Raw genomic sequence first — 16,213 nt, 5'->3', positions numbered from 1 at the left:
GCTTCGCACCGCCCCTGAAACTGTGGGGGATCGTCAAGCCTGAACTCTTCAGGACTTCAAAGACGGCGCAGTTGATTGCATAAAAGATGGGGACAGGATTACAGCCCCGAGGCCCACTGGAGGGCTGTCACTGTACCATGGAATGGGTTTAAATTCATACACAACCACTGGAGGTTTAAAAGCACAGGCAATTAACTACAAGTTCCGGCGTGCATTGGAACATCTTAAAAAATAATTGGCACACCGGAGGCCTATAAATTAATGAACGTAGCACGCAGGGAACTATGGGAGCCTGAAATTGGATGTTGAATTTGAACTGCCTCTGATGAAAGAGCGTGAACGCTCTGAAACGCGTTAGGCTAATGGAAAAGAAATCGGAGCTGCCATCCTGCTCCTTTTGCAAATAAAGAGGTGTTTTACTCATCAACTGGAGGAGTGCGTCTTCAATGCAGGGCAACCTTTGAAATGATATATCTATATATATATATATATATATATATAAATAAAAGGACTGCAAATACCAGAATGCCCGCGATGCGGGAGGACACGCCCACTGTGGTACAAATGAATAAAATCATGCAGGTAAACTTACTCTGTTTGTTGTTCTTTCCTTTCCGGCTCGTGAACAAGGAATGTCTTTTCCGAAACGCGTTGAGCCAGCGAGATTTAAGCAGAATCTAGCAGCTGCAGTCCTCATTTGAGAGGCATTTTCTCCAAGGTGGTCATTCTCACAGAGGCAACTCTTGTTTTGGATATATATCTGTTCAGCCGTTGGGGCTGTACCTTGGACTAAAGGTCCCTATGGAAAATTGCATGGGAAAAACGCGTTTTGGGACCCCCCTTTTTTCTCAGCCCCCGCTTGACGAATCCCCCCGAGACTTTCAGGGTACAAGCGGAGCGGAGCGCCCCACCTATTTTGAAAATTTCGCGAGGATTCGTCAATCGGCGCCAAAGTTATTCCAAATAGAATGTTGCGGATTTCCTATGGAAACACGGTCCTAACTATAACTATCTAAAATATATATATATATATATATATTCACTGAAAAAACCATAGGTTTCACACACGTTATAGTTAGGAATTAGCATTTAAAAAACCTTGCAAATTCACTTAAAAAAACATAGGTTTCACACATGTTATAGTTAGGTGGATATTTAACTCGTAAAAAACCAATGAAATTCCACCGTTATAGTTAGTTCAGATAACTATAACTTGCGCGCCCACACTCCTCTGCTCATGACGTCACATATTACATCACTCATGACATGGTCAGTGGCATCACTCTTGACATCACTGATTACATCATCCTTGTGATAGAGTGGTGGTCGCGCGAGTTATAGTTATCTGAACTAACTATAACGGTGGAATTTCATTGGTTTTTTACGAGTGAAATATCCACCTAACTATAACATGCGTGAAACCTATGGTTTTTTAAGTGAATTTGCAAGGTTTTTTAAATGCTAATTCCTAACTATAACGTGTGTGAAACCTATGGTTTTTTCAGTGAATTTGTACAGTTTTTTAAATGCTTAATTATGTATGTATTATTATTTTTTATATATATATTTATTTTTCAATAAACTACGTATTACATTTTTTTTTTTATGGTTTTTCACCGTGCGCACACGGTGCGCGCACCCCCGCGAGTTAAAAAAAAAAAATTAAATGTTTTTTTCTGCCTTCGGGGTCCTTCAAGGACCCCCTGACAAAGGCTAGGGGGTCAGGAACTCTCTACCCTGCCTCCTTTTCACGTTCGCCACCTTCCTTTTCCACTCTCGCACTGAAAACTAACAAAATGGCGGCCGACACGTCCTGATTTCGACCGATTCGAACGTTGACTGACATGTAACAACCAATCAGAATTAGGCTCGCGCACGTTAGGGTGCGCGGCTATAGATATGTATGTGCTTTTAACGTCAATTTTCTCAGGAACTACTGAACAGATTGACTCCATATATGCAAATGGCACATCCCAGACCTGAGGACTACCTCTCTGCCAAATTTCAAGTAATTCTGTTCAGCCGTTCGGGCTGTACCTTCGACTAAAGGTCCTATGGGAAAATGCATGGGGAAAACGCGTTTTGGGACCCCCTTTTTTTCTCGGCCCCCGCTTGACGAATCCCCCTGAGACTTTCAGGGTAGGAGCTGAGCGGAGCGCCCCATTAGTTTTGAAAAATTCGCGAAGATTCGTCAACCGGCGCCAAAGTTATTCAAAATAGAATTTTGAGATTTCCTATGGAAACACGGTCCTAACTATAACTATCTACTGGCGACCGCCAGTAGATAATATATATATATATATATATATATATATATATATATATATATATATATATATATATATATATATATATATATACATATGCTCCAAAGTTGCCCCGCAGTAAAGCAGCACTCGAGACATCACGTTGCTACCATGTGCCTTTATTGGTATGGAGGGAATACGTCCGTTGGTAAATCAAACAGCTGACTTCTCGGCAGCCTGACGAGTTTCAAAGTTTCCTTCTTCCTCAGAGGCTGACGATATCAGGTGAGTGCAGAACGGCCTCTACTCCCAAAATGTATGCATATGGCACGCCCATTGATTGGGACGCTCATATGAGACGATGCATGGCATGCTGGGAGTTTGAGTCCCGAAATTAAGTCCCCAAATGGCTGCACTCACTATAACTGTATTTTAAAGGCCCCCCAAATGGGCCCCCAGCCGACGCTTCCATCCTCAATCCATTTGTGATGCTCCAAATTTGAAACCCAGTGATTGCCAAGTTCCGTGGCCCCCGCCGAAGGGGTGGTGCGCGCTTTGGCGGTAGGACAGCCGCCTTCATATGTTATGCTCCAAAGTTGCCCCTCAGTAAAGCCGCACTCGAGACATCACGTTGCTGCCATGAGCCTTTATTGGTATGGAGGGAATACGTCCGTTGGTAAATCAAACAGCTGACTTCTCGGCAGCCTGACGCGTTTCAAAATTTCCTTCTTCCTCAGAGGCTGACGATATCAGGTGAGTGCAGAACGGCCTCTACTCCCAAAATTTATGCATATGGCACGCCCATTGATTGGGACGCTCATATGAGACGATGCATGGCATGCTGGGAGTTCGAGTCCCGAAATTAGGTCCCCAAATGGCTGCACTCACTATAACTGTATTTTAAAGGCCCCCCAAATGGGCCCCCAGCCGACGCTTCCATCCTCAATCCATTTGTGATGCTGATTTGAAACCCAGTAATTGCCAAGTTCCGTGGCCCCCGCCGAAGGGGTGGTGCGCGCTTTGGCAGTAGGACAGCCGCCTTCATATTTTATGCTCCAAAGTTGCCCCTCAGTAAAGCAGCACTCGAGACATCACGTTGCTGCCATGAGCCTTTATTGGTATGGAGGCCGTTCTGCACTCACCTGATATCGTCAGCCTCTGAGGAAGAAGGAAACTTTGAAACGCATCAGGCTGCCGAGAAGTCAGCTGTTTGATTTACCAACGGACGTATTCCCTCCATACCAATAAATGCTCATGGCAGCAATGTGATGTCTCGAGTGCTGCTTTACTGAGGGGCAACTTTGGAGCATTATATATATATATATCCATATATAGATTACCTACTGGCGGTCGCCAGTAGGTAGTTATAGTTAGGACCCTGTTTCCATAGGAAAACCGCAACATTCTCTTTTGAATAACTTTGGCGCCGGTCGACGAATCCTCGCGAATTTTTCAAAATAGGTGGGGCGCTACGCTGCGCTCCTACCCTGAAAGTCTCGGGGGGATTCGTCCAGCGGGGGCTGAGATAAAAGGGGGGTCCCAAAACGCGTTTTTCCCATGCATTTTTCCATAGGACCTTTAGACACAGCTACAGCCCGAACGGCTGAACAGAATTACTTGAAATTTGGCAGAGAGGTAGTCCTCAGGTCAAGGAAGTGCCTTTTGTAGGTTTGGTGTAAATCTGTTCAGTAGATTCTGAGAAAATAGCCTTTAAATCAATATATATATCTGAGCCAGCTTACGGTGCGCTTACGGTGCGCTTACCGTACGCGTACGGTGGCGTGCGCGAGCGCGATTTTGATTGGCTCTTAGATCTTAGTAAACATTCGAATCGGTCGAAACCAGGAAGCGGCGGCCGCCATTTTCTCTCTCGCTCTCTGAGTTGGGCAGCAAAAATGAAGCCAAAAAATGTCTAAAGGGGCAGTTTCTTGAGATCCTAACCACCCAGCATTGATATAGGGGTCCCCAAACAACACCCAATCCACACTCTCCCCACTCCGTGTGCAAATGGTGCCCGAAGGACACCATTAGTACATGGCATATCGCCTTTGTGAAATGTATGAATACATTTCACAAAGATGCGCATAATATGTCCCCCATGTGCGCACGGTGTGCGAAGCGCATCGTGCGTACATGGCCCATCCCGCATAACGTGGGCACGCGGTGCGAGCAGCGCACCGCGTGACCACCGTGCGTGCACGGCACTAACTGCGTAAAGTGGGCGCGCGGTGCGCGAAGCGCACCGCGTGCTCACTGTGCGCGCACGGTGCGCGAAGCGCACCGTGCGCGCACGGAACGAACTGCGTTAACTGGGTGCGCACGCCACGAATGGCGTAAAGTAACTTAGCATTTAAAAAACCGTACAAATTCACTGAAAAAACCATAGGTTTCACACACGTTATAGTTAGGAATTAGCATTTAAAAAACCTTGCAAATTCACTGAAAAAACCATAGGTTTCACACGTTATAGTTAGCTGTACATTTCACTCGTAAAAAACCAATGAAATTCCCCCGTTATAGTTAGTGCAGGCAACTATAACTCACGCGACCGCAATCTTCTGCTGATGACATATGTGTCTTTATGAAAAAAAAATATTTGGAATATATGTATAGCTAAAATTTAATGGAAGAAGACATGGGCAAATAAGTGTCTAAATACAGTATTAGCATCAGCAGAGGATTGCGGTCGCGTGAGTTATAGTTGCCTGCACTAACTATAACGGGGGAATTTCATTGGTTTTTTACGAGTGAAATGTACAGCTAACTATAACATGTGTGAAACCTATGGTTTTTTCAGTGAATATATATATATATATATCTCCATATATATCCCCCGTTGGATGTTACTTCTTCTGAACACCCGATCCTATGGCGGCACGCGTCCAGCAAGCACAATTACAAACTCCAACTTCCAGGTCAGTTTTTTACGAAAATTATCTATTTATTTTAGGCTCAAGCAATAGGCAATAAAAACGATCCTTTGCTGTACAAATCCGGACCAACGCGCTTCGGCGAGTTGGCTTCTACTGGGTCTTATATATATATCTATATGAGATCAAGTACCTTGGAGCGATCGAAACGCGTCCCGGTGGACACTTGTCTGTTTGCAGTTTGAGGTGAATCTATGAATAAAATATTTCTGCGAAAAAGCTTTAATCGAGTGCAGGCGTTTTGTGGTCCGTACCTGGAAGGAACTCCCTCAGCGATGCACATATCAAGGCCCGTGGGAAGGGCTGAAACGCGTCATGGCGACCTCTTGCACGAAATAAAAATCAAGCACCAAACTGTGGTCCGTATCCGTCTGTTTTCTTGCGTAGGACTGCGCAATTGAAGCGGAATACCTGGATATATATATATAAAATTTAACAGAGGGGGAGATGTAGTTTCGTGCGAGTTCGCAATGACAGAACACTTTTGTCACCTGATGAACTCCATAGATCTGGCACTTAAGTGTTAGAATGGAATGCAATGAAGGCTGGTTCAGAAAGCTGGGTAACTGTTACACGCAGAAGAATAAAGACATGTAATACTAAACTCTGTGTGTGGCATAGTCATTGGCGGGGAAGACACTACGGTAGTCTCCCTAAAACATCCATATCGGAATCCCAAATAGTCCACAATCATGCTGCTGCACTCTCATTTGGCCTGAATTAAAATGACCACTTTACACAAGCCCTAATGGTCCTCCACCCACTTCCAGTTAAGGAAGAGCTAATTTTAAATCGACCTGCCTCATTCATAAAGCCTAACAAGGCCACCTTCTCAGTCCTCTGTCAACGTTGTTGTCCCTCATGTTCCAGCTAAATGCCTGAGGTCCACCAATCATAAACGTTGTCCATTAGGCAGATCAGTTAGAAGAAATCCGGAGGAAGAACAGTCCATGTTCAAGGCTAATCCCTGTGGGACGGTTTACCTTCAGGTGTGCTGCTGGAATCTTATTTTTAGTGATTGCTAAAAACCAATCTATTCAAGCAGTCCTATGACTTACCCTTGCTCAGTTCTCATAATGGAACTTTGGGCAGGTCAGTTAGATGCTTAAAACTGGCTTTCACCCAGGGGCGGCTGCTCCCGGGAAGCAGTAGGGCGGGGAGCGGAGGAAGAGGGAGAAGGGAGATGACTAAAAAAACAAATCACTTACCTGAAGGCCGATGACCGCCTCTCCTATGTCCTCTTCCTGGCTTCTCTGCAAACAGGAAGCACCCAGGCTGCCCATAGCCAATCACAACACCTCAATTCAGCGTTGTGATTGGTCAGAGCATTGTGGTTCGGCCCTCAGTCAAGGAATGGGAGCCTGGGCATGTTCTCCTCCCAGACTGTAATGCAGCCTGGGTGGAGAACATGCAAAGTGTGCATGAATGTTTGGCCGGCCTGAGAGTGCCAACCAAACATTCATGCACACTTAGATAATGCCTACCACTCCTCCCCCTGCTCTGAGAGCAGAGCAGATCTGCCCGCCCTGCCAAGACGTCCCAGCGGGAACAAATAATATAATATCGTCGAGTTTTTTCATTTTATTTTTCCTTTTCTTTCACTGCAAAAAGCAGTGGGGCGACGCTCCTCTGTCTTAGAGGAGGAGCCGCCCCTGCTTGCACCCTTTTCATTCTGCATATTTCTGACCCTTCACTCCTAACCTAGGCTCTTCTGCCTTCCTATTAGCATTCAGGGCAGATGGTTTCCTCTGTTAATGATACCATTTATTAAATGTCTGCTACTATTCAGAACTTCATCTACTCTCTCTTATATGCAAATGATCCTAGGTGTTCTGAGGCTACCGCAAGTTGGTTTACAGTGCTTTACTAAAATTCCAAATTAATAAAATAAATAAATAACTTCGCTTTGTGGAGATTTTTAATGTCCCTACCTTAAGCACATGCTAGCGGACTAATGGAGTCCGGTAAATGGGCTGTGCACAAGGTCATTCTATATGCACAATCCATGTCCAGGGCCTCAGGCAATGTTTAGATGGTTGGAGCAATCATACTTGGTTTGAAGTGTTTGCAGTGCAATTATTTGCATAACTTGGAGGCTGTGGGGAGACTGCATGGCTACTCCAAGTTATTATATATTGATGGGAAGTTATGATTCTGAAAGGGATCACGTACCCTCTTAGTTTCTCATAAGAGTACCCCAAATCATTAGAAAGGCAAAGGTCGCCTGAAACAACTCCCCTTTTATTGGGCTTCTTCAGTTCAGCTACTACGGTATGGCCAGTCTCAAGTGTGGGCACTTCTACTGCATCCTTTAGAGACCAATCTGCATACAGGAATTCTTCATAAGTTTTCACACTGAAACATGCATCCACTGGAAATTATGAGGATGCAGAGTGCCTTTAGTTTCAGTGAAACCTTGGATTTGTTGCTAAATATATTGTTAAACAGAGTCCAATGCTTCCATGGATTTTGTCCGCTTTTTTTTCCACAGTGATTTTTACTGTGATGAAAACTGGTCCTCTTATTTTGCAAGAGGTGATGCTCTCATGCTGACTAATGCTAGGAAGTTGGGTCATGTGAGTCAGAGTTTGATCTTACCCAGCAGCGAAAGCTGGCGGTAAACTATCTGGTGCTTTTCTTTACATCGGGTGTTTTGAAGGTGGTGGTGATGTAGCATCAGAGTATCTCTGCACATGGGTCAGTATTGGGGTAACACTATTGAGAGTCAGGGCAGTGCGCCTTATTTGGATCTAGGATGTGAGCTGCTTGTGGGGGGGGGGGGGGGGGGACACGTTGTGCCATAGTGTGCTTGCACACCAGCTATGCGTTTTTACTACTCACATGGCATTCAAGACTAGACAGAAGAGAGATATTGCCTGAGCAGGAAAAGTCATTAACTGACACATCATTATAGTCAAGCTGGGTGTTGTCTGCAGACTCATTAGTAGGCATTACTTCACCAACAGGGAGGGTGGTCCCATTAAAAAAGTGAGGATTATCAGGGAGCGGTCGGTGTTTTGGAGAACTCCACGTGTTAACATTTGGGGCCCATTTGAACACATTGCTGTTCATTGATCAGTAAAGATGCGAACCACATTAGGACTCTATAGGTCTGTCCATACACATGGAGTGAGACCTGAAGCATACCGAGAGGTTGAGGAGGGTTAGGGGACTTGAATCAAGATCATCAGGATTTGAGGCGGTCTAGGCAATTTATGTGCGCCTGCAGTTGGGAAAGGGCTGCGGGCGTGCCACAGGTCAGTAGTTGCAGAGCTACCTCTAGTTTAATGTATTGGAAAGCCTTGCTGAGGCTTTTGGGTATATTTGCCACATGTGAGCTGGTGCTTCACAGTATCATGACACTGCACTTGGAACTGGTGGTGTTAGTCATGGAGCTTGTACTGAAGTGTTTCTAATTAGTCGTGTACCAGTAGGAGCTGCATTTGAGCCCAAGTGATCCTACCCCCCTATTTTGGTCACTTAGTTGTAGCATGCTCAAGGGGTCATCTCTGTTTAGACTCATTCCTGACATCTAACTTAGACTTCTGATGAGTCTACCTCTGTTGTGTCAAAGGGCCTGGAGGCGGTGGAGAAGGGATTAGCCAAAACTCTTGTTCAGGAGCTGTGTTACACAGATGCCTTTTTTGGGGAGAATAAAACAAATCTTAGGGTTCTCTGTTGCATATCTTAGTATGAAAAGAAAGATGCGTGTTTTGTTAAAGGCTTCGGTTATCACTCATGACAATCGAAAAATGTCCAACATGCAGCAGGGAATGAGAACTGGATATTCCTGTAATGAACTAGGGCAAGCAAAAAATAAACCTATCATAAATATCTCCTTTCTGCTGATCACTTTCATTCTAGAAAAACAATTCAGAAGAAGGCAAAGCCTTTCATATTATGGTTTGGCTCGACAGGGCAGCTGTCCCCCAGACATGTATGTGCGTATGAGAATCACCAGGAGAGGGTCTTTGGTTCACCCACACGCTGGGAGCCAGGAGTTCATGTTTTGATTGGGCAGAAGATGTGTGCTTCCACAAAAAAGTGCATGCCTTCCACACCACCTCGGTTAGTTTATTTATTTATGCAGCTGCATGAGCTTGAACTTAATGGGAAACACACACCACATTGTAATGCTATTAAAGTAGCTTAAGTAACTAGATAATGTATGTTCTCTTCTCTGGCACCAGCACATATGGGAGGAGGGCAGCCATTAACCTTCATGGATTTTTAGGTCTGGCGTGACAGTGCCCCTATCACCTCACCTTTAACCTACACGAACATTATTCTACATTTCTTTGCTTACACACACATATCCATGTCCATGGTATCTACTTGTAATACTTCACATTACCATACAACATTACTTTAAAGCCAGCACTATAGGCACTGCCAATGCTTGCTTCAACTGTAGCTCTAATGAAGCTCTGTAACCCACCTTTGCTTTCTCTGGAAGCAATATGACGTTACAAATTAACTGTAAGGCTCTGACAGCAGGCATTATGACATCGCAATTCAACTTGATAAGTTATTACAGTTAAACAGCAATGACATTTTCCTACATCCGGTGACTAGAAACGTCACAACTCGACCGTAGTGGAAATTAGAGACAGACTTATGCTGGGATTGCAGGGTCCCATGTATTATATACATATCACCCTATGTTCTGTTGACTCTGTGGTAATACAATGTATTGGTGATCTCTATAATCAAATATATCAGGCGAGGAGAGACTCATCCCTCAGTACTTTCACCCCATGTAGTTATATTTGAAGGTACAGTAACTCTGTCTCACTGCAGTCTGCTCTGAACTGACATGGCCACCACCAAAGTCCCAAAGGTCTTTCATTGACCACCAGTAAAGGCAGAGCTCATCTCAAATCGACCTGTCATGTTCATAAAGCCTGACTTGGTAAACTTCCAAATCATCTGTGAAAGTTGTTTGCCCCTCACCTTCCAGCGGGACCCCTGAGGTCCACCAATCTGTCCACCAAGCCGACTGGTTTGAAGAAATATGGCGGAAGGCCCTCCATGTTGAAGGCTAATCTGAGGACCATACTAAAAACAGATTTATTCTAATTTATATCTATGAGAGACTAGAAGACGAGTTTTGACAACATACGATAAATGTACCCCAAGTTTGCTAAGCAATCAATGTTCAGATACTTACCGTACTACTGTTTTTTACTGGGTAGTCCATAGGCGTGAGCCTAAATTGTTGACACCTGTATTGAACAATCAACATGTCCACCATTTTGACAGTGACACTACATTAATCTAATAAAGCTTTTCCTAGCAGTATGCAGATAAAGTAAGAGGGTCAGATGGTAATGGAAATACAGGATATTTGTCCTCCCTTTCTTTCATTTCCAAATGCCAAACTGGACATACGGCTACTGACAAAATGAACAGCTGATTATAAGGAAGGCTCAAGTTTGCATTGCTATATGCGCCCCCAAAGTCAAAGCTCTCTGTGGCCACCCATGAGCACTCCAATAAGTGGGGCTGGAAAATGTCACAATGGTAATTAAGAGATGGTAACGTTCAGTTTTGGACAGGTATCCGCACCCTGCACTTATTCAGGAGGCCAATTCATGATGGTGCGCAAACTAAGGGCAGGTGATGGAGAAATTCGAAAGTAACAAGCTGGAGCAAACTGCAGATTCCAATTTGCGCAAAGTGTTTGTTTTTGTGTCTCAATGTGTTTTCTTGTGTATGAATTCGAGACTTTTATATAATACATTCCTAACAATACATGTCCTTAAAATAACCTATAGGCAAATATTTACTCCACAGGAAATGCATAACTACACCCCAGAATTCCTTGAGACTTTTGACTTGACTTTATTAAAAAGGAGAAAGAAGAATCTATAGTTTTACCTTTGATTAAGACTCCTCTGCAGTTCGCTTTGCTTCTGATGCCGTCTTGTCTCCATTTATGTCAGCACAGCTCTGTGAATGAGGGGACGGAGAAATGTGGTTTTCCTGAACAGGACATTGGTCTACACTCTCCACGTCGAGATCAGTGTTAGGCCTTGCCTGCGAGTTATCCTCTAGAGGTTCATAAAAGGAAAAGAGGACAGTTGCAACAAAATCAAGGTCTTGGTGTAAGTCCAGAACACTCAATAAACACACTTTGGTGAATGCTGGAAATGAGTCTGAGAGCTTTAGAACAAGTGATGGCAAAGTCACCTGGTATGACTTGTATTTTGAACCCTGACTAAAACATTTTAAAAAGCCAGGTGCAGTGAAAAAATACAAGACAACAACAATTGCTTTCTGTATAAATGCAGCTATGAGATAAATAATTTACCATGTGATAATTTTGTGTATTTTTGAGTTGGAACATAGTCCCTCATACATTGCAATGCAAGACCTCCAAAGGAGGCGGACAGATACACCAAACAGCCAATGGCATGACATGAGAGGGAAATCCCCCTATGGGTGGAGCCAACGCCCATTCAATGTATATTTTAAAGAATTGGTCACACTAGGACTCCAGAGTGCTGTGCCGTCATACCAGACCTAAAATAGTAACAATAAAGACCTCTACTACCATCTAAAACCATTTTAGAAAACTGTAGCTCATGTTCAGAAGTGTTAGCTTTCAGCAGCAGATAAAGGATTTCTTTCGAAACCTTCCTGCCACCAGTTACACTCCGCATTCTAGCATGCCCAGGTTTAACCCCATCACTAAGCGGGAGCCCTTGTATAGCAGCCCAAACAATAATAATAATAATAATAAAAGGGATCTTGTCATGCGCAAACATAGCCCAATGGGCGTCAAGGCGCCTAATTCCAAATCCAGCTCATAACAAAGCTCCTGCAGCTCAGCCTGTGTAAGCTCTGGAAAAGCACCAAGTTTTTAGGGCCTTTTTAAACAGCGCTAAAGAAGGCAAGGTCTTCAACTCTATCGGCAAGTTGTTCCAAAGTTGTGGAGCAACGACTGAAAAAGCCCTGGCTCCCCATCTGGTGAGCTTAAAGCGAGGGACAACAAGTTGAAGTAGTCCCGAAGAGCGCAAACGCCTTGTAGGGTGGTAACGAGTAAGCAGAGAGCTGATAGCGCCTTTAGATTCATCCTCAAGTGCTCTATAAGTCAAACACAGAATTTTGAAATAAATTCTGTGCTGAATAGGCAGCCAATGAAGGTCTCTCCTCGCAGCAGTAGCAGAAGAAGCCCTGGAGAGATCCAGGACAAAACGTGCAGCAGCGTTCTGCACGATTTGCAGTCGGTGTATAAGGCCCTTGTTGGATTCCATGTAGAGAGAGTTGCAATAGTCCAACCTGGAACCAACAAGGGCGACTGCAATCTGCTTGCGAGCTTGAAGTGACAGATAGCTGCGAATTCTATTGAGCGTCCTGATCACGCCCCAGCAGGTCGAAACAGTCCGATTCACCTGTAAGGACATCGAGAGTGAAGTATCAAACATTACACCCAGATTTCTGGCAGATTGAGATGGAGTCGGGCAGATACCAAGAGAGGAGGGCCACCACTCACTCGACCAGATCTCTTGGTCCTTCCCAAAGATCAGGACCTCAGTCTTGTCGCCATTTAGCTTCAGGGAGTTGGTAACCATCCAGTCTGCAACATGTTGCATGCAGGACCTGAAGCTAAAGGCAGATGTTATGACAGAGGATTGAGTTAGTGAGACCATGATCTGGGTGTCATCGGCGTATGATACCACCTCCATCCCCTGCGATCTTACTAGCCTAGCAAGGGGGGCCACGTAGATGTTGAACAGGGTCGGACTTAATGCCGACCCCTGTGGCACCCCACATTGCAAAGACTTTGCAGGGGAGAGGTGGTTGCCGAGCATCACTCTCTGTTCCCTATCAAGGAGAAAGGAATTAAGGAGACTCAGGGCCGAGCCAGTGACACCTGCCTCCCTAAGCCGAGATGTTAAAATGGCAGGAGACAGAGTGTCAAATGCGGCTGTGAGGTCCAATAGCACAAGAACAGTAGTTTGTCCAGCATCAACCTTGCGTCGGATGTTATCGACTACAGAGGTGAGGGCAGATTCTGTGCTGTGGTGTTTTCGAAATCCATGCTGGGTAATGTCAAGATACTCCGAGGCTTCAAGAAAAGAGGATAAATGGCGATTCAGGTGAGCTTCTAAAATTTTAGCGGGTGCAGGGAGCAGAGAAATAGGTCTAAAATTTTTCAGGAGGCCGGGATCAAGTGAAGGCTTCTTAAGGAGCGGCTTCACAATGGCCTTCTTCCATACTGATGGAAAGGTACCTTGAGCAATTGCCTTATTCATCACCTCAAGTAGGGAAGGAAGAAGGCTGTTCCTACACTCTTTTAGCTTTTTGAGAGGCAATGGATCAAGAGGGGAGGAGGATTTGATCTTATCCAAAAGAACATTCAAACCCTCCAGAGACATAGGGGGAAAGACAGAAAGGAGGCTGGGAGGAACTATATCCAGTGTCTCAAAAGAGCTTATACCTGAAGGAAGATTTTCCGTCAAGGAGAGACGTTGTGCTTCCAAGGAAGTGTGAATATCTAAGATTTTAGTATAGAAAAAGTCTGCAATATCGTCACAAAGACGCTGAGAGCTGACTACGGGGTCTGGAAGTTGGAGGGAGCACAGCGAATCAGCAATTTTAAAAAGCTCCCTAGAAGAGGTGAGTGAGCTGGTGAGGTTGGAGAAGTATTCCTGCTTCTCCATTATCACTTTCTGCTTATACTCCCGTAGAGCAGACTTGTGGGCCTCCCTATCCATGGGATCCCAAGATTTCCTCCATCTTCTCTCACTACTTCTACACCCCTGTCGTAGTACTCTGAGATGGTCCGAGAACCATGGCGCTGATGGTTTCCGCCGGGCTACATATCGCAGGGATGCAGGTGCAAATGTTTCTACTGCATTAGTGATAGAATCCTGCAGATCATGTGCTGCCTCAGCCGCATCTTTTAGGGAGAGAGCCTCTGGAGTGGAAACAAAAGGGGCAAAAGCCTCATTCGTAAGATTTCTGAAATTTCTTCTGGAGACAAAAGGGGTAGTCCCTTTCTTAATCCCATGAGAAAGAGAAAAGGCTAACTGCAAAGGGACAGCAAAATGGTCTGTCCACACCAGCGGTAAAGGTATGCCGCTGGAGAGTCTTGTATCATTGGAGAACACCCCGTCAAGGATATGACCAGCTATGTGAGTAGCGTTGGTAACAAGCTGGATAAGATCACAGGCTGCAAGTGATTCAACCAATGATATAGTGTGCTTGGAGTGAACCTCATCAAGATGGAAATTGAGGTCACCTAAAATGGTGAAGGAGGGCTTTCCAAAATACGGTTCAAGGATTCTCAACAAGTCCAAGGCAAAGTTATCTCTATAACCAGGCGGCCTATAGATCAGTATACCCGTAAAAGAAACTGAAGGGGCACATGTAATACAGAAGTATAAAGCTTCAAAACAATCTTGGGGCGAGGAAAGTGAATTAATCGTGCATAACAGGGAAGATTTAAAAAGAATAGCAATACCTCCTCCTCTACGTTTAGGTCTGTCATGCCGATGTAAAGAGTAGCCCTCAGGAATGGCTAGCAAAAGGTCAAGTCCCGAGGAGTCAGTGGCCCAGGTCTCCGTGATGAAAACCCAGTCTGGCTGCCTTTCGTCCACAAAATCGTGGAAAGCAAGATTATGTTTAATTAGCGAGCGCGCATTTAGTAGAAACCCAGTGTGATGAAAAGCCGTGGGCTTAGAGGAGGAAGAGCATAAGCTAGTAGAACGAGTGGCAAGGGGATGAAAGGAGGAAGAACAGACAGTACAACGGCGGGAATATGATAACCCCAGTGGAGTCCAACAATGTGAAGAGGGGCATATGGGAGGTCTAAGGGCCCACAGCGCAGATGAGGAATAACGCATAAATGTCTTACCGGAGTGCGGAGGTACATGAACCGGGTCCAGCCCGACCTGCAGCCCGTCCTCAGCGAGGACGGGCGCAGACGGGCTGAACTCTGGCGTAACTCCGGCGGAAGACCGGCGACCCCGCTGCGCGATGACGCTGCGCGTCTGTATGACTGCCATTTATGGAGGTCGAGCCTCCTAGAGGAAGACTAGAGCGCGTGATGGATCGCTCCTCACACAAGATGGCGGCCACCGTGACAAGGGCGAGGGGCCCGCAAAAAAGCGGTGAAATAGTCTGTTTTAAAGTGCAAGTTAAGATGACAGCAGTGCAGGTGAGCAAGGACAGTTATTATAAACCAGGAATACTTTCAAAACAAAAGCTAACCGAAGATACAACAACGGGGGTTTTAAAAACAGCAGTAGCTGTAAACTGTTCAAGCGCTGCACGCTAACGCGCTGAACTACACGCAAATGCACTAAGCTGGTAGGCAAGGCTGATATTAAAAACAGGGGATACAGTAACACAAAAAACCAAAATACAAAAAACGGGAGTTTTAAAACAGCAGTAGCTGTACACTAGTCAAGCGCTGCACGCTAATGCGCTAAGCTGGGACAATCACATTACATTTAGGTGTTGGGTCCACCCAATGCACATTTGAAAGAATTACACACAACACAAACCAAGCGACCTCTAGGTGAAATGGTGATCATTTATAGATTAGGAGGGTGGCCCTTCCAACATAAGAAAGGAGTAATTTACTCCAACCCAATGGCGGAATGGTTTGCTGTCTGCCTTGGTTCAATAAGGACCCAAGGGCCCGATTCACAGAACTAACGTAAGACAAAATCCTATACTTACTACTTTTGGTATTCACAGAAGTTAGGATTTTGTTTTAAGTTTGTCTTAAGACAAACTTAAGACAGACTTAAGTTAGGATTTTGTCGTAAGTCTGTCGTAAGCCTGTCGTAAGTCTGTCGTAAGCCTGTCATAAGTCTGTCGAAAGCCTGTCGAAAGCCTGTCGTAAGCCTGTCGTAAGTCTGTCGTAAGCCTGTCGTAAGCCTGTCGTAAGTCTGTCTTAAGTCTGTCTTAAGTTAAGTTTGTCTTAAGTTTGTCTTAAGTCAGTCTTAAGTCTGTCTTAAATCTGTCTTAAATCTGTCTTAAGTTTGTCTTAAGAGAAACTTAAGACAAAATCCTAACTAC

General features: G+C 44.9%; 1 protein-coding gene across 2 annotated transcripts in view; it reads right to left on the bottom strand.

The window, feature by feature from the left end:
* The window catches only part of LOC146801342 (uncharacterized), a 425,312-nt gene that overhangs the window by 49,668 nt on the left and 359,431 nt on the right, over positions 1-16,213 (bottom strand). For both annotated transcript variants that reach the window (XM_085620993.1, XM_085620994.1), the window contains one exon: positions 11,057-11,229. In XM_085620993.1, the coding sequence (XP_085477119.1) occupies positions 11,063-11,229 (167 nt within the window). In that variant the 3' untranslated portion in view covers positions 11,057-11,062. The remainder of the gene's footprint in view (positions 1-11,056; positions 11,230-16,213) is intronic.

Source organism: Triturus cristatus, chromosome 8, assembly GCF_964204655.1.
Source record: "Triturus cristatus chromosome 8, aTriCri1.1, whole genome shotgun sequence".
Lineage (NCBI taxonomy): Eukaryota > Metazoa > Chordata > Amphibia > Caudata > Salamandridae > Triturus > Triturus cristatus.
Note: the sequence above shows the minus strand (reverse complement) of the source record. Positions and strands in the feature narration are given on the sequence as shown.